Here is a 19,694-nt window from a genome sequence, read left to right as displayed (position 1 = left end):
AGGGTGGCCTAAAAATGAACTATGACAAAACCAAGCAATGGAAACTCCAGGTAGGAATATCAACAATATAGGAAGATATAGATTGCTATTTACCATAAAGAAGACACATCAAGTTGCATCTACATCTACATGAATACTCTGCAAATCACATTTAGGTGCTTGGCAGAGGGTTCATCGAACCATCTTCACAATTCTCTATTATTACAATCTCGTACAGTGCGCGGAAAGATCAAACACCTTTATCTTTCTGTAAGAGCTCTGATTTCCCTTATTTTATCATGGTGATCATTTCTCCCTACGTAGGCTGATGTCAACAAAATATTTTTGCATTCGGAGGAGAAAGTTGGTGATTGGAATTTAGTGAGACGATACTGTTGCATCGAAAAATGCCTTTCTTTTTATGTACAGCCCAAACCCTGTATCATTTCAGTAACATTCTCTCCCATATTTCATGATAATACAAAACATGCTGCCCTTCTTTAACTTTTTCGATGTACTCTGTCAGTCCTATCTGGTAAGGATCCCACAAAATGCAGCAGTATTCTAAAAGAGGACAGACAAGCATAGTGTAGGCATTTTCTAAATGTCCTGCCAATAAAATGCAGTCTTTGGTTAGCCTTCCTCACAACATTTTCTATGTGTTCCTTCCAATTTAAGTTGTTCATAATTGTAATTCCTAGGTATTTAGTTGAATTTATGCCTTTAGATTTGACTGAGTTACCATGTAACCAAAGTTTAATGGATTCCTTTTAGCACTTATGTGGATGACCTCAAACTTTTCATTATTTAGGGTTGACTGCCAATTTTTGCAACATTCAGATATCTTTTCTAAATCATTTTGCAGTTTGTTTCAATCTTCTGATGGCTTTATTACTCAATAAACGACAGCATCATCTGCAAACATTCTAAGATGGCTGCTCAGACTGACTCCCAAATTGTTTATACAGATAAGGAACATCAAAGGGCATATAACACTACCTTGGGGAATGCCAGAAATCACTTCAGTTTGAATCAATGACTTTCTGTCAGTTACTATGAACTGTGACCTCTCTGACAGTAAATCATAAATCCTGTCACATAACTGAGATGAAATTCCGTAAGCACGCCATTTCTCTACAAGCCTCTTGTGTGGTACAGTGTCAAAAGCCTTCCAGAAATCCAGAAATAAGGAATCAGTCTGAAATCCCTTGTCAATATCACTCAACACTTCACATGAATAAAGAGCTAGTTGTGTTTCACAAGAATGATGTTTTCTAAATCCATGTTGTCTGTGTGTCAATAGGCCATTTTCTTCGAGGTAATTCATAATGTTCGAACACAATATATGTTCCAAAATCCTGCTGCTTATCAACATTAATGATATGGGCCTGTAATTTAGTGGATTAATCCTACTACCTTTCCTGAATATTGGTGTGATCTGTGCAACTTTCCAGTCTTTGGGTACGTATCTTTCATCGAGTGAACAGTTGTATATGATTGTTAAGTATGAAGCTAATGCATCAGCATACTCGGAAAAGAACCTAATTGGTATTCAGTCTGGACCAGAAGACTTGCTTTTATTAAGTGATTTAAGTTGATTCACAAGTCTGAGGATATTTACTTCTTTGTTACTCATGATGGCAGCTGTTCTTGGTTTGAATGCTGGAATATTTACTTTGTCATCTTTTGTGAAGGCATTTCGGAAGGCTGTGTTTAGTAACTCTTTACTGATGAAGGCTGTGGCTGAAAGCTATATGTGAATGTCTTCTAATTGTACCTATCTGCAACTTGATGTGTCTTCTTTACGGTAAGTAGCAATCTATATTTCCGATATGGAAAAAAAAAACAACTTATGATTGAATTGGCAACAGGAAGCTCAAGATTGGCAGAAATCACACCAACTCAAAGAGGCCACATTATCAAGTGATCGAATTTGTTGCTGCTGCTGCTGATGATGATGAAGATTTATACTGTAAACTTGTTTAAATAAAATGACAATTATATTAAAACATGTTATAACAATTAAATTATTTAATTATAATTAAAATTCTTCAATAGTTCAGTGTTGAATGACAAAGAAAATCTCAAACTAAGGGAAGACATCAGAATTTACCATGAATACTATTTAGATTTATTAAGACTGACTGGGAGCATTTATGTTGCAAACAAGCTTCAGGCTTGACACAATATTACTGCTGGTGTCTGGGCCATGATGAACAGTTTTGAACATGCACAGACAAGTACTGCTGGGAGTTCATTATTAACCACAATGGAATGTTCATAAAAGGTCAACTTGAAATTGCAAACATATTCAATGGATACTTTTCTTCAGTAGGAGAGCCTATACCTAGATCCCAGAAATTGCAAAGAAATAATGAACATCATTAGCTCTTTAAAACCCTCCATTTCTGCTGGGAACAATGGCATCAAAATTACTGCATTAAAAGTGTGCACACAAAATGTCTCTGGATCTCCGTCTTTAGCAGCAAATAACATAATAGAACCTAGCACCTTCCCACAGACTAAAAACAGTCCAGGTAACACTGATCTCTAAAAAAGTTGACAAGTACAAAACTGAATATTATAGGCCTATCTTGACAATTTTCATCACTTCCAAAATAGTTTTATAAGTCATATACAAGGTGGTCCACTGATCATGACTGGACCAAATACCTCATGAAATAAGCATCAAACAAAAAAACTACAAAGAACGAAACTTGTCTAGCTTGAAGGGGGAAACCAGATGGCACTATGGTTGGCTCTCTAGATGGCGCTGCCATAGGTCAAACAGATATCAATTGCGGTTTTTTAAAAATAGGAACCCACATTTTTATTACATATTCGTGTAGTACATAAAGAAATATGAATGTTTTAGTTGGACCACTTTTTTTGCTTTGTGACAGATGGCGCTGTAATAGTCACAAACGTGTAAGTGCATGATATCACGTAACATTCCGCCAGTGCAGATGGTATTTGCTTCGTGATACATTTCCCGTGTTAAAATGAACCGTTTACCAATTGTGAAAAAGGTCGGTATCATGTTGATGTATGGCTATTGTGATCAAAATGCCCAACGGGCGTGTGCTACGTATGCTGCTTGGTATCCTGGATGACATCATCCAAGTGTCCGGACCGTTCGACTGATAGTTATGTTATTTAAGGAAACAGGAAGTCTTCAGCCACATGTGAAACATCAACCACGGCCTGCAACAAATGATGATGCCCAAGTAGGTGTTTTAGCTGTTGTCGCAGCTAATCCAAACATCAGAGCAGACAAATTGTGTGAGAATCAGGAATCTCAAAAACGTCAGTGTTGAGAATGCTACATCAACATCGATTGCACCTGTGCCATACCTCTATGCACCAGGAACTGCATGGCGACGACTATGATCATCATGTACACTTCTGCCACTGGGCACAAGGGAAATTGTGGGATGATGACGGATTTTTTGCATGCGTTCTATTTAGCGACAAAGCATTATTCACCAACAGTGGTAACGTAGACTGGCATAATATGCACTATTGGGCAATGGAAAATCCATGATGACTGTGACAAGTGGAACGTCAGCGACCTTGGCGGGTTAATGTATGGTGCAGCATTATGGGAGGAAGGATAATTGGCCCCTATTTCATGGCTGGCAATCTAAATGGTGCAATGTATGCTGATTTCCTACATAATGTTCTACCGATGTTACTACAAGATGTTTCGCTGCATGACTGAATGGCGATGTACTTCCAACATGATGGATGTCCAGCACATAGTTCGCATGCGCTTGAAGTGGTATTGAATAGCATATTTCATGACAGGTGGATTGGTCATCGAAGCACCATACCATGGCCCGCACGTTCACTGGATCTGATGTCCCCGGATTTCTTTCTGTGGATATTTGCTATCGTGGTCCACCTACAATGCCTGACAACATGCGTCAGCGCATTATCAATGCATGTGTGAAAATTATGGAAGGCAAACTACTCACTGTTGAGAGGAATGTCATTACACATATTGCCAAATGCATTGAGGTTGACGGACATCATTTTGAACATTTACTGCATTAATGTGGTATTTACAGGTAATCACACTGTAAAAGCATGCGTTCTCAGAAATGATAAGTTCACAAAGGTACATGTATCACATTGGAACAACTGAAATGAAATGTTCAAACGTTCCTATTTAAAAACCCTACCTGTTACCAACTGCTCATCTAAAATTTGTGCCATATGTTTGTGACTATTACAGCGCCATCTGTCACAAACCAAAAAAAGTGGTCCAACTAAAACCTTCATATTTCTTTATGTACTACACGAGTATGTAATAAAAAATGGGGGTTCCTATTTAAAAAAACACAGTTGATATCTGTTTGACCTATGGTGGCGCCATCTCAGGCCAACCATAGCGCCGTCTGGTTTCCCCCTTCAGGTTAGATGAGTTTCATTTTTTGTAGTTTTTTTGTTTGATGCTTATTTTGTGAGATATTTGGCCCAGTCACTATCAATGGACCACCCTGTATCATTGAATTATAAATTCTTTCAACAACCACAATATAGTGTTTGAAAATCAAAATGGATTCCTAAAACGTAAATCAACTAGCAGTGGCTTAGCTAATTGAAGAGATTTCAAGCATCATCGAGAACATAGAATGTGTTGCAGGTACACACCTAGACCATAAGAAAGTTTTGACTTTGTAAAAGTTACTCTCCTATTAGATAAGCTATCAAACATTGGCATAAGAGGCCCTGCTTATGACCTAACAGATTCCTACATGAATAACTGAAAACAGTTTGTGCTACGTAAAACTGAAAGTGCGGTTCACAAATCTAAAATAACTAATAGAAAATATGGAAAGTCCTGGATGAAATAACAACAATATGGAAAGGATAGATTGCTACTCACTACCTAGAGGGGACACTGAGCTGTAGGCAGGCACAGTGGAGAAAGACTGCTAAAAATTAAGCTTTCAGACAAAGTCTTTCTTCTGAATTAGAAAACACACACATATTTTTATATTTTCAATACTGGAGAAGGAAAGTTGTTACTCACCATATAGCGGAGATGCTGAGTCACGATAGGCACAATAAAAAGATTCACACAGTTAAAGCTTTCGGCCATTAAAGCCTTTGTCAGCAGTAGACACACTTACACACATGCACACACACACACACACACACACACACGCAAGCGCAACTTGCACACACATCTGCAGTCTCAGAGAGCTGAAACCACACTGCGAGTGGCAGCACCAGTGCATGATGGGAGTGGTGACTGGGTGGGGGTATGGAGGAGGCTGGGGCGGAAAGGGGGAGGGATAGTATGTTGGGAGTGGCAGACAGTCAAGTGTTGCAGTTAAAATGGAGGGCAGGAGAGAATGTGTGGAGGGGGGAGGGGGTAAGTAGTGGAACGGAGAGAAAATAAAAGACTGTGTGTGGCGGTAAAATGATGGCTGTGTAGTGCTGGAATGGGAACAGGGAGTGGGATGGATGGATGAGGACAGTGACTAACGAAGGTTGAGGCCAGGAGGTTACGGGAGCATTCAGAAAAGCTGGTGTTGGTGGGAAGGATCCATATGGCACAGGCTGTGAAGCAGTCATTAAGATGAGAGATATCATGTTTGGCAGCCAAACATGATATCCCTCATCTTACTGACTGCTTCGCAGCCTGTGCCGTTTGGATCCTTCCCACCAACACCAGCTTTTCTGAATTGGGCAGCACTATCACACCCAGTCTTTTATTTTCTCTCCTTTCCGCTACTTACCCCCTCCCCCTCCGCACCTTCTCTTCTGCCCTCTGTCTAAACTGCAACACTTGACTGTCTGCCACTCTCACCATACTATCCCTCCCCCTCCCTACCCCAGCCTCCTCCTTACCCCCACCCAGTCGCCACTCCCATCATGCACTGGTGCTGCTGTTCGCAGTGTGGTCTCAGCTCTCTGAGACTGCAGACATGTGTGCAAGTTGCGTTTATGTGAGTGTGTGTGTGTGTGTGTGTGTGTGTGTGTGTGTGTGTGTGTCTACTGCTGACGAAGGCCTTAATGGCTGAAAGCTTTAATTGTGTGTATCTTTTTATTGTGCCTATCACAACTCAGCATCTCCACTATATGGCGAGTAGCAACTTTCCAACTTTCCTTCTCTGGTACTGTTACATTCCATCATGGATTTTCCATTGCTTGATTTTTACATTTTCACATTCACACAAGCACAACTCTCACACACATGGTCACTGTCTCTGGACACTGGAGCAGAACTATAACTGCATGAAGTGGGGAGGGGAAGGGATAGTAGAGTAGGGGTGGGGAAAGATGCTGTGCTGCTTGTGGGAGCATGCAGCAACATGTACAGGCAGGACAGGGCTGCTAGATATAATGTCAGAAAGCTATGCTAGAGGGTGTGGGATGAGGGATGGGAGGGAAGTAGAGAAGGAAAAAGACTAGTAGAAGCACTCATGGGATAGGAGGCATTTGTAGTGCTGCATAGGAAACATATAAGGGAATATGTAGGTGGAGAACAAGGATTAGCAAAGATTGTGGGTGGGGATGACGGAGGGTTTCAGGAGCGAAGGATATGTTGTAGGGAGAGTTCCCAGCTGCATAATTCAATAAAGTAAGTGTTGGTAGGAAAATTCCAGATGGAACAGGCTGTGGGCAGTGTGTTCAACAACTGGCTGCTCCAGCTGTTTCTTAGCCACAGTTCAGCAGTGACCATGCTTGGACAGACAGCTTGTTAGTTGTCATGTCCACGTGGAAAGTGGCACAGTTGTTGTAGCTTAGTTTGCAGATCACATGGCTGCTTCCACAGGCTGACCTGCTTCTTATGGGGTAGGAGATGCCTGTGACAAGACTGGAATAGATAGTAGTGGGGGGGGGGGGGGTGTATGGACAGGTCTTGCATCTAATTCTATTGCAGGGATTTGAGCAATGAGGCAAGGGATGGGAGCAGGGGTGGAGTAGGGTTGGACAAGGATATTGCATGGGCTTGGTGGCTTCTCTGTTTGATTGAATGGTCATGGCCCAATTGTGGCCAAGAAGAGCTGAACATGTTGCCAAACTTGATGCATTTCACTTTAATGAATGCTTCACAACCGTGCCCTCCAAATTCTTCCTACCAACACCAGCTTTTCTGAATTGTGTAGGAGGGAACTACACTATAACATATCCTTTGTTCCTATAATCCCCTTGGGCTCAACCTCCATTACTCTCTGTCTTCCACTACTATCCCCTTCCCTGCTTCCACCGTAGCACTACACATGCCTTCTATCCCACCAATGCACCTCGAAGTCTTTCCCCAACTCATACCCTGCTATGCCTTCCCTTGACCACTTCGTGCCCCCTCCTTACCCACACCACCCACCCCACCACCCCAGAAAATTATTGCTCATGTCAGATGCTCCAGTAATCTGGGACAGTGGCCACGTGTGTGCGAGCTGTGCTTGTGTGAATGTGAAAATTTAAAATTTTGTGCGTGTTTTCTATTTTGGAAGAAGCTTTATATTTTAGTAGAGTTTTTCATTGTGCCTGTCTGGATCTCAATGCATCCTCTATATAGTGAACAGCAATCCATCCTTTTCATATTGTTAATATAAAATATGGAGTGCCGAAGGGCTCAGTACAAGGCCCTCTTCTGGTTTTGATGCATGTAAATGATCTTAAATATTTCTATTTACATTCAAAAGTAGTTCTGTACACAGTTGACACATCCATTGTGTGTAAAAAGGATCATTTAATGACTAAAGACCCACTGTAATAATGTGTCAAATGAAATTATTCAACTGCCTGGGAAGGGGGATGGGGTGGGAAAGGACACTTTAAGAATTAACCAGGAGAGATACATGAATTCTGCCTCATGCATTCCTACATTCTGCATTTCCCTCAGCCTCAGACTTGCACAATATTGTGACACTGTCATTTCGTACAAGTGGCACCATACCAAAATGACTACTACTGAACAAACATCACATGGTTTGTGTGTCAACAGTGTGCTTGGTTCATACAGCTATTGCCCTACAGAGGTACATCATTTTTAGCAATAGGGTTTTTGCTGCTACTTCACTACAATTTTGTAGGTTCTCATAGATTGGAAAGTGGGGCTGAAGCAAATATGCTATTTGACTGAAGGCTGCCAATTTCTGCAACCTGAGGACTGGAGTGAAACTGTTTAAATGAGAGTGTTTCAAAACATTTGATAGAATAATAATACACAGAGAAACATCTCACTTTAATTCCTTGTTAGGAACGCCTTAAATGTAAGTTCTGTATCTTATTTTAAAAATATACAGCAGATTTTGGAGCCAAATATAAAATAATGTTTTAGATACAGATGAGGAGGTTAAGGAAACAGTGGCTTTAAAAAGAGGGAGCTGATGAAAAGCACTCACACAGATTTGCATCAGGATACTTTGGCCTGGATATTATTTCATGAAAAATGTGAGAGTTTAGAATGCTAATGGCAAAAGATGAGTCATCAGAGTGTTTAACAAGAGGCAGTGGTTCCCCAAATCATGATGTTATACAAGGATTACACTTAACAACATTCTGATAGGAGGATATGCCTTCAGTTCTTAATTAGTAAATAATTTCCTGTTTGATAGAGCACCTGCATGTCATTTATGGTAATGGTAAATCTAAATTCATCTATAAAATGATGGATTGTTTCTCTTTCATCATCACAAATAAATCACATTACAACTGAATATGCAGCCACATTATTATATGTTGCTGCTGCTTTTTGAAGTCAGACTTTTAAGGCTGAAGTGAATGTCACTTACCTAAGAGTCTCACTCTCCTTAATGCTGTCCTCATTTGATTTAAGAACGTTTGCTAAGTAGGAACTAACCTCAAAGCCTTCCTGGCAGATTTTAACTGATGGGTATACAAGATCACTCCATGTTACATTCCCACTTTTATAGGCACTAAATGCTTCCCAGTAACCTTTCAGTTCACCGGGCACAGCAGCAGCCATCCCACCTAGAATTGCACATTGAACACATGATTTTAGTTAAATATTTTGTGTAGATAACATATGTAGATGTACGATAAACATAGAAATGGATCATTTTCATTGAATAGCTGAACTGTACCCCATTCAAAATTATTAAAAAAATATGTGTGTAATTTTTAAAAATGTACTGTCTGAAAACAAAAATTATTTTATAGACACTTGAGACAGACAGCTGTTGGCTAAAGTAGGTTGGACTAGAATTATTTAAATAGTCATATTATACAGAAGGAATCATCTGTCAAAGACTACAGGTTATTTCACAGAGGTGCACAAGAGTTTTAATTTTGTGTTACAGAAACCTGTAGACAATTTAAATAAAGAGAGGAGTAAATACGACAATGCACCATATAGTTAAGGTATTCAGTGGGCAGTAGCTACATATATAAAACTGAAAACATTGCTAAGCTCCTGGATGGTGTCCTTTATCAGAGCTGACGTTTAGAATACACAAACATAGCCATATACACATATGGCTTCAACTTTCTGATGTTGCAGGTCAGCTGGAGTGAGGAGCTGAGATTGTTGAAACTGATGAAAGGGGAAAAGGGGCATAGAGGTGGTGGACAACTGAAGGTATATTTTGCTGTCAGCTGGGAGGGAGAGGCAGCAAGGAGATGGGACAGGAATGTGGCAGTGGTGTAGGCAGGGGGAGCTGTTTGTGGCTCACACTGAAGTGAAGAAGTGTATTGGAAGGGGGAGCTAGAACAGAGGAGAAGATAGACTGCACTGAATCTGGTGTTGGGATGGAGCATCTAGATGTAAAGGGTTGCAGAGCAATGACTGAAGTTGAGCATGCTGTGCTCAGCAGTGTGTTGTGTCACTAGGTGATGAATTGGTCTTGGCCACAGTTAGTCAGTTATTCAATATTTATGTACACTGGCCTTCTATAGGCTTTTTTTCTGTAAAAGTGGCATATTATTTGTATTCAAGAATTCCTTTCTGGAATATAAGCAGTTGTTAAACAGAAACATTTTTAATCTACGTTTGAAAACACTTTATCTGTCAGGCTTTTATTTCCATGGATAGACAGTCAAAGAGTTTTATAGCTGCACTTTCTGTGCCAAAGTTAGAGTGCCCATTCATTTAGGTGGACAGCTGATTAATGGGGTAAGTGGTCATGCCCAAATAATTGACTGTGCAAAATTTGCTGCAAAGCTGGCATATGAGATGACTGCTTTCACAGTTGGCTCTGCCTCTGATAGGGTAGCACATGCTTGTGAATGGATTACAATAGTATGTGCTTGGTGAGTGTATAGAGAGGGTTCACATCTGGTACTTCCACAGGAATGTAACCCATGTGGCAAAGGTTTGGAAGTATGTGTGGCATAAGAATGAAACAGGACAAGTTCGGTGAACATTGGAATACCACTTTGAGTGACATATATAGAGTTGTGGGAAAAGTGTCTCTCATTTCCAAGGACAATGATAGGTATTTGAAGCACTAGTGAAGGATGTGTTAAGTTGTTCCTTTCCAGCATGATATTGCTTGATTAGGAGGGTGTTCCTTTGCAGCTGTTTCATGTGAGTAGTTGGAGGAGATGGACCTGTGTGGGTATAGCATGGGAGATCTGTTAGCAGACAGTTCTATGGGTACTGCTTGTTTGTGTATGATGTGGAAACACTTTATGCAATTTATTAAATAATGCAAATTTTAATGTTCTACTAACCCGTTCAGAAGTCATTGCCATGAGCTTACACTACCAACTGTTCATATGTGTTCAATTGTTTCGTTGTGATAATGACACCACAAGAAAATCACTGTATGGACTACAGCTCACAAGAGTGAGACTATCAACCAAGTGTTATGCTAGTTCATTAGCCACTTCAAAAGGAGTAAGAGAATGTTGAATTTGTAATTTGCAGCTACTAGCTACACACAGGCATGAGTTCATTGAAGATACATGAGAATTTTGTTCTTCTAATTTCCCAAAATTAACAACATTCAAATAACATGAAACAGGACATACTGCTACTCACAAAATATAGGAGACATCGAGCGGTAGACACACATTCTGAGAGAAGACTGTCAGATTTTACTGTCTGAGTCCTACACACACACACACACACACACACACACACACACACATACTTATACACACACACATATATATATTCCTACAGACACAACTCACATGATAACTGCCATCTCAGAGCACAAAGAGCTGACTGTGGTGAACAGTGATCTTAACTTGGATGGGTAGTGTGGGTACAGATGGGGAATGTGGTGAGGAGGGAGAGGGATAGCAGGGTATGGGTGGGAGAAGTACTGTAGCACTGTTTGTAGAAGGGTGTAGAGACATCACAGGGACAAGGTGGGGTCTTAGGCGCAGCCTCAGGAGGTTGTGCTTGTGTGGTGGGTGTGAGAAGAAAAGGGGAAAGGACTATGTAGGTGTGCTTGCAGGTCCCCATTCCACTCCTGCTATCAACCTCTTGCCCCACGGTTCATTCCCTGTGATAGATCCAGATGCAAGACCTGTTCAATACATCCTCCTGCTTACACCTACTCCATTCCTGTCACAGTCAGCTGCTACCCCATCAAAGGCAGAGCCACCTGCAATAGCAGCCATGAGGATACTAACTTGGCTGCAACTACTGTGTGACATTCTACGTGGTATAATTTTCCCAATCATATATGAGTGTTGGAACTTAGTGGCAACTATTTATTCACAACCGATACAAAAAGAGTTACATGTTTTCACCTGTTACTGTCCTTCAAAGTAATCACCACTGTTGTGTAGAACCCATTTCCAGTGATGTGGAAGACTTAGTATACCATTAGCAGAGCCTGTTCTGTTGATGGTGTGAATGGAGCGGTCTACTGCCTGGAACAGTTCTGAAGCGAATGCCACGAAGTGGTTCCTTCATCTTCAGAATCAAATCAAAGTCACAAGGACTTAAATCCAGGGAGTATGGTGGATGGTACAGTACTTCACAGTCAAATCGACCAAACAGAGCAGCCACAGCTTGTGCTGTATGCGCCTGTGCACTGTCGTGCAAAATGATGGGTGGGTTGCACAGAAAGTATTGACGCTTATTTTGCAAAGATTGTCACAGGTGATGCTCCAAAAACGAACAGTAATACTGTGCACTGACAGTCTTCCACAGAGGAATGTAATGTTAGAATAATACCATCACAGTCGTACACAAGAATCACCATAACTTTCACCATACTGATGCTCTGACGCACTTTCGACTTTCGTGGTGACCCATAATGATGCCACTCATTGGATTGGCGTTTCAATTTTGGCTTCATGGCATTCGCTTCAGAACTGTTCCAGAGATTTGACAGGCAGCTGACCACTCCATTCGCACCATCAACAGAACAGGCTCTGCTAATGGTATGCTACGCCTTCCACAACACTGGCAACAGGTTCTACACAATGCTGGCGACAACTTTGAAGGACAGTAACATGTAACTCTTTTGTATCAGTTGTGAATAAATAGTTGTCACTATTTAAGTTCCAACCCCCATATAAGATCAAAATTTAAATATCATTTCAGACATTGCAATGTACTCTAAATGTAAAAGAGTTACCTGTAAATGACAAAAAAAGTTCTTTGGGCAGGGATTGATACACTATTGTGTTGACACTTATCTTGACATACTGAGGATGTCCACAGTTGTTGATCAAGCTATTAAATCATTCTCATTCACTGCAGAAGTTCAAGGGTTGCTTATTCAACGATGAAGTTCTTGTTTCAATTTCACTACATTACTATAGGATCTCATAGATCAGTGTGCAGATCGTCTAGGGCATAGAACATGTCAGAAAAACAAGAATACACACTAAATACACTGAAGTGCCAAAGATACTGCTACAGGCATGAATATTCAAATACAGAGATATGCAAACAGCCCGAATATGGTACTGTGGTTGACAATGCTTATATAAGACAACAAGTGTCTGGTACAGTTGTTAGATCAGTTACTGCCTGCTACAATGGCAAGTTATCAAGATTTAAGTGAGTTTGAATGTGGTGTTATAGCTGGCGAACAAGCAATGGGACACAGCATCTCTGAGGTAGTGATGAAGTGGGGATTTTTCCGTATGACCATTTCACAAATGTACCATACTGTGAATATCAGGAATCTGGTAAAACATCAAATCTCTGACATCACTGCAGCTGGAAAAAGATCCTGCAAGAAAGCGACCAACAATGACTGAAGAGAATCATTCAGTGTGTCAGAAGTGCAACCCTTCTGCTAATTGCTGCAGATTTCAATGCTGGGCCATCAGCAAGTGTCAGAGTGCGAACCATTCAATGAAACACCATTGATACAGACTTTTGGAGCTGAAGACCCACTCACATTCCCTTCATCAGTGCATGACAAAGGTTTGTGCCTTGCCTGGGCTCATCAACACCAACAATGAACTGTTGACAACAGGAAACATGTTGCCTGGTCGAACAAATCTCATTTCAAATTGTATCAAGTGGATGGATGAGTACGGGTATGGAGACAACCTCATCAATCCACGGACCTGTACATCAGCAGGGTACTATTTAAGCTAGTGGAGGCCTGGTAATGGTGTGGGGTGTGTGAAGTTGGAGTGCTATGAGACGTCTAGATACAACTCCGACAGGTGACACATATGTAAACATCATATCTGATCACCTGCATTTCCTTCGTTCATTCCAGCAGACTCAGGCAATTCCAGCAGGGCAATGCAGCACCCCACACATCCAGAATTGCTACAGAGTGTCTCCAGGAACACTCTTCTGAGTTTAAACACTTCCTCTGGCCATCAAACTTCCCAGATATGCACATTGTTGAGCATATCTGGGATGCCTTGCAACGTGCTGTTCAGAAGAGATCTCCACTCCCTTGTACTCTTATGGATTTACGGACAGCCCTGCAGGATTCATGGTTTCAGTTCCCCCCAGAACTATTTCAGACATTAGTTGAGCCCACACCATGTCATGATGCAGCACTCCTGCATGCTTGCGGGATACCCACACTATATTAGGCAGGTGTACCAGTTTCTTTACCTCTTCAGTGTATTTATGAAGAGAAACAAATATGCTAATATACTTTCCAGAGATCCCAAGCAAAATTATCCTTATGGATGTGGAACACATCAAAAAATCTTAAACATATTTTCATTAAAATGGTAATAAATATCTAAAATTGTCTCTCTTCTCTGTTTCTTTTTTTCTATCAGTTTTTGCACACTGTCTGTGGCTGTGCCTTTGGTGGTGGCATCTCAGCAACCACTCTGTACAGACTCTATTACAACTGAACTGGATGAAAAGTTAGCAGACTCTCCTCATGCCTATTCATATTGGTTTCCACAGCAGTAGCCACCACATCTCCCTCAAGAGGCTACAAAGTCATCCTCAGGAGGCAGAGTGGACCACATTGCACTACTAACACCTAGGTAAAGCTCAAGTCCTCTAAGTTGCAGTGAGGCTTGCTGAACACACAACTACAGAGAAAGATTCTTGTTGTAGTTATGTAGTTTCTCACTATTCAATAAAATTTCAGGATCTGCACTTTTAAACAAACAATAAAAATTGTCATTTTATCACATGTATAAACATTAATGCTGTAACTGCCTTTGTTATAATATACCTTCACACTTATTGTAATTCTCACATATTCTTTCTACAGTTACAGCCTGCTATTTTAGGCTGTTAATTAAGTGTCCATCTGTTATATGACCTGGTACTTGCACATGCACCACTATAGTTCATAAAAACTGCTTTTAAGTGTGTGGTATTTAAGTTTCTTATCTAGCATTATAGCAAATGCCATACATTGTGACCTACTATTTTCTTTAATTTATGGTTCAGACTGCATATTTATATGACAGAGTGTTAGTGAAATACTATTTATGCATTTATACAAGAAATATAAACCAAAAGATACAACTCAGACAGGGAAGTACTTTGGTATATTAACTACGACAGTAACAGCACACAGAACAGTGTTTGAGAAGAGTAATTCTGTTGTTGTGATGGTAAAAATTTTGGAGAAATTCTTTCTGAAACCTCTTTGTAACTATTTTACACATTTGTGTGTGCGTGAGATTAACATCAAAGATAACTGTCGTATCGCAACACACTCTACAGTCAGTTTTTGGTTTAATTACCCTCTCATAGTTCATAGCCCCCACACCCAGTCACCAATCACCTCTGTCTTGTGCATACATCTAGCCACAGCGTCAATGCAGCTGCTGGATGTGGTGAAGATGTTTCTGCATCAGTGTCTCCAGGTGTGATGAAACTTGTGACGTCTGCATGGTGTATTGCAGAGGTGAAGGTAGGACTACACTAGCTTGATCCAGTCAATAGAGACCTTTGTGGTTTTGCCATTTTGCAAGGTCTTGATGGTGTTGACTCCTCATCACAACACCAGGAAGTTGGTTGGAGTGGCAATTTGTTTGATTTGTGATTTGTCTTGCCTAATTTACATCATGGTCATCACTTGAACAGGCACACGGTTTGTCAATTTCAATTTTTATCGGCAACATGCCTGTCATACTACCCAAAAATGTTAATAGAGCTGTTTCTAGGTCACCAATAATCTTGGTGGGCAGCATTACAGTGTGCCAGAAAGATAGCTCTCCTAGGTCCTCCTGGCTGCAGGTGGGGTTATATCTGTCTGGCCAGCATCACCTAAACTGCATAGCTCTTCAGAATTTCTCAGGGGAGTCATTCGGAGTGTGAAGGAACCACACTACAGCACTTTCTCTTCGGACGAGTTTGGCATCCACCAGACGGAGTTGGATGGCACATCATCTGCTGATGACATTATGACAGCTGGTGATCCAGTGTTGCATATATGCTGTTGGCTACTTTTAGCAATTAGTCCACTGGTTGGTCATCGTGCACTGCCAGTGCTAATTGCACTTGTGAAAGTAGTGCTATTACCAAGTATGTAACAATAAACCTCCTGAGACAGTAAATGCAATGGATTTAATGAGAATAGGTGAAACAAAAAGATACTAACAGATGGGTGCAAGTAAAAATTGTAACTGTATGCAAACAGTCATGAGAAAAGCCTTTCAACTCCCCTTCATGATGCTCTACATGGAGAGTATTATGTTTTCACAAAATTTAAACCTGGAGCAATATTAAGTGTTGTACTCGAAAACCTTATGATAGAAACAAACAATCTGAAAAAAAGACAATCACTTTTAATTATAGGCAGTGTCAATGATGTCTACAAAAATGAGAGCAAGACAGCACTCGGAACTTACAGGAAGTTATTGCCTAAACTGTACAACACAAATGTCACCTTAATAAATGTACTAGTGTGGCATGATCTCCCTTAATGGTCATGTGTGAACAGAGAAATTGAGCACTACAACTCCGAACTACAGAAGTTGCATAAAAAATTTAATCATGTGCACCTAACAGATATGAGCAAAATAAAGCACGAAGAACATACCAGATATGGACTCCACTTAAACAGAAATGGAAGGCACAATTTGGTGAACCAGGTAGTGGAACTTTGTAGCGAACTATATAAAACCAGGGGCCCTACCATCATAGACTGCAATCAACAGGATTTTTTATGCACAAGAAGCTACACAATAGTATGGAATTAAACAACATAGCCAGTCAAAAGCAGTAACCAACTCATCACCAGCAAACAGTCCAACACCATCACTTATGAAAAGTGACAGGGGTGGAAGAGCTGATATTCACAGTGCAACAAGAATCATGGCAAGACTCTGGTCAATTTGTAAGTAATGTGTGCACAAACATAGCCTATAAGAGGAGGCCTGTCAGTAAATCAAGTACCAGTCCTTATTAATTGTGAGACACTAATTTAACCTCCAAATGCTGCAACTTAAAATCTGTTATGAATGATAAATTATGTATATTCCACCAAAATATCAGGAGCCTTAGAAATAAAGTGGAGCTTTTGGCTCACATCATAAATGTAAATTACTCCCTAGCCCAAGCCCATTTATTGTGTTTCACAGAGCAGAATGTAAAGTCTGCCATGCTGATGCCTCACTTGGAGGTTTATGTCCTAGCTGATAGTTACTGTAGAGCAAATAGAGAGAAATGTGGTGCTGTAGTATACATCAAAGTGGGTATAGCTCATAAATCACTTAAGTATTCATCGTGAAGATTTTCATTTTGAAGCCTCTTATCTGAAATTTTTGCTGATAATTGGTTGGTTATGGTGGTGACAATATATAGGGCTCCTGCAGGGAAAATTTGTGTGTTTTTTAAAACAGCTTGAATCAGTTTTGTTAAAAATATATTCAAAGGCCAAGTATTTAGTCATTTTGGGTGACTTTAATGTAAACTTCCTTACAGACAACACCACTAGAAGAGAACCAGAACATTTGTTACAAACATTTAATCTAACTCCAGTAGTTGAATTTCCTACCCAAGTGACAGAGACCAGTGTAAGCCTCATTGACAACATCTTTATCGATAAGTTTAATAGTAGTCACAGTACTGTAAGTCAAATTCTCAATGGTCTGACTGACCATGGTGGAAAGTTGCTTACTCTTAATAACATATGTTCGAGCATTAAATGTAAACTAGTTTTTAGGTCTTTCAGAACAATCAATGTGGGCACATTAGAGAATTTCAATAAGCGCTTGCAGCAGACTGACTGGAGCGAAATGTATTACTAAGGAAATGTTAATATTAAATTCAATCTATCCATTTTTGAAGCAGTATTTCTAATAAAAAAAATAATAAAAAAAATAAAAAATAAAAAAACCTGTGAAATTACTGAATCCCCAGGCTTTCAAAATGAAACCCTGGATTACAAAAAGGATAAAAATTTCATGTAAGACAAAAAGAAAGTTATATCTATCACAAAGATGTTCTGATGAGCCAGCTGTAAAAGAACATTATAGATCATATTGTAAAATACTGAAAAGAGTTATAAGGTGCTGTAAAACATTACGTATTAAATCCGAAATACACTCCTGGAAATTGAAATAAGAACACCGTGAATTCATTGTCCCAGGAAGGGGAAACTTTATTGACACATTCCTGGGGTCAGATGCATCACATGATCACACTGACAGAACCACAGGCACATAGACACAGGCAACAGAGCATGCACAATGTCAGCACTAGTACAGTGTATATCCACCTTTCGCAGCAATGCAGGCTGCTATTCTCCTATGGAGACGATCGCAGAGATGCTGGATGTAGTCCTGTGGAACGGCTTGCCATGCCATTTTCACCTGGCGCCTCAGTTGGACCAGCGTTCGTGCTGGACGTGCAGACCGCGTGAGACGACGCTTCATCCAGTCCCAAACATGCTCAATGGGGGACAGATCCGGAGATCTTGCTGGCCAGGGTAGTTGACTTACACCTTCTAGAGCACGTTGGGTGGCACGGGATACATGCGGACGTGCATTGTCCTGTTGGAACAGCAAGTTCCCTTGCCGGTCTAGGAATGGTAGAACGATGGGTTCGATGACGGTTTGGATGTACCGTGCACTATTCAGTGTCCCCTCGACGATCACCAGTGGTGTACGGCCAGTGTAGGAGATCGCTCCCCACACCATGATGCCGGGTGTTGGCCCTGTGTGCCTCGGTCGTATGCAGTCCTGATTGTGGCGCTCACCTGCACGGCGCCAAACACGCATACGACCATCATTGGCACCAAGGCAGAAGCGACTCTCATCGCTGAAGACGACACGTCTCCATTCGTTCCTCCGTTCACGCCTGTCGCGACACCACTGGAGGTGGGCTGCACGATGTTGGGGCGTGAGCGGAAGATGGCCTAACGGTGTGCGGGACCGTAGCCCAGCTTCATGGAGACGGTTGCGAATGGTCCTCGCCGATACCCCAGGAGCAATAGTGTCCCTAATTTGTTGGGAAGTGGTGGTGCGGTCCCCTACGGCACTGCGTAGGATCCTACGGTCTTGGCGTGCATCCGTGCGTCGCTGCGGTCCAGTCCCAGGTCGATGGGCACGTGCACCTTCCGCCGACCACTGGCGACAACATCGATGTACTGTGGAGACCTCACGCCCCACGTGTTGAGCAATTCGGCGGTACATCCACCCGGCCTCCTGCATGCCCACTATACACCCTCGCTCAAAGTCCGTCAACTGCACATACGGTTCACGTCCACGCTGTCGCGGCATGCTACCAGTGTTAAAGACTGCGATGGAGCTCCGTATGCCACGGCAAACTGGCTGACACTGACGGCGGCGGTGCACAAATGCTGCGCAGCTAGCGTCATTTGACGGCCAACACTGCGGTTCCTGGTGTGTCCGCTGTGCCGTGCGTGTGATCATTGCTTGTACAGCCCTCTCGCAGTGTCCGGAGCAAGTATGGTGGGCCTGACACACCGGTGTCAATGTGTTCTTTTTTCCATTTCCAGGAGTGTAGATAACTCAAACAATAAAATAAAAACCATCTGGGGTGCTATCAAAATGGAGCTGGGGAAAAAACATGATAGTGTTTCTAAGGTAGAAATAAGACATTGTGGTAGTTTGATTAAAGATACTAATGCAGTTGCAAGTGTCCTTAATGAGCACTTTCTAACAGCTTCTGAAAAAATGAGTTGTAAGGACTTGATCAATGAGGCTATGTACCTTCTGAAAGAGATTGGACGGAATAAGTCAAATGCATATAGCCCCAGTTACTGTCAGTGAGGTGAAAATGATGATCACTAAAATGCAAACAAAAATTTGTCTTTGATAATATTTCCTCTAAGGTACTTAAACATTCTCATAAATTATATTTAATGAATCCCTTCAACAAGATATCGTCCCAGACAGAATAAAGTATG

At 41.2% G+C, this 19,694-nt stretch overlaps 1 protein-coding gene across 2 annotated transcripts in view; it reads right to left on the bottom strand.

Annotated features, from left to right (window-relative positions):
• LOC124801961 (scoloptoxin SSD14-like) overlaps positions 1-19,694 on the bottom strand; it is a 477,660-nt gene that overhangs the window by 82,953 nt on the left and 375,013 nt on the right. For both annotated transcript variants that reach the window (XM_047263112.1, XM_047263111.1), the window contains one exon: positions 8,736-8,934. In XM_047263112.1, the coding sequence (XP_047119068.1) occupies positions 8,736-8,934 (199 nt within the window). The remainder of the gene's footprint in view (positions 1-8,735; positions 8,935-19,694) is intronic.

This window comes from Schistocerca piceifrons, chromosome 1 (assembly GCF_021461385.2).
Source record: "Schistocerca piceifrons isolate TAMUIC-IGC-003096 chromosome 1, iqSchPice1.1, whole genome shotgun sequence".
In the NCBI taxonomy this organism is placed as follows: Eukaryota; Metazoa; Arthropoda; class Insecta; order Orthoptera; family Acrididae; genus Schistocerca; species Schistocerca piceifrons.
The sequence above is the reverse complement of the archived record's forward strand: the minus strand, read 5'-3'. Positions and strand labels throughout refer to the sequence as shown.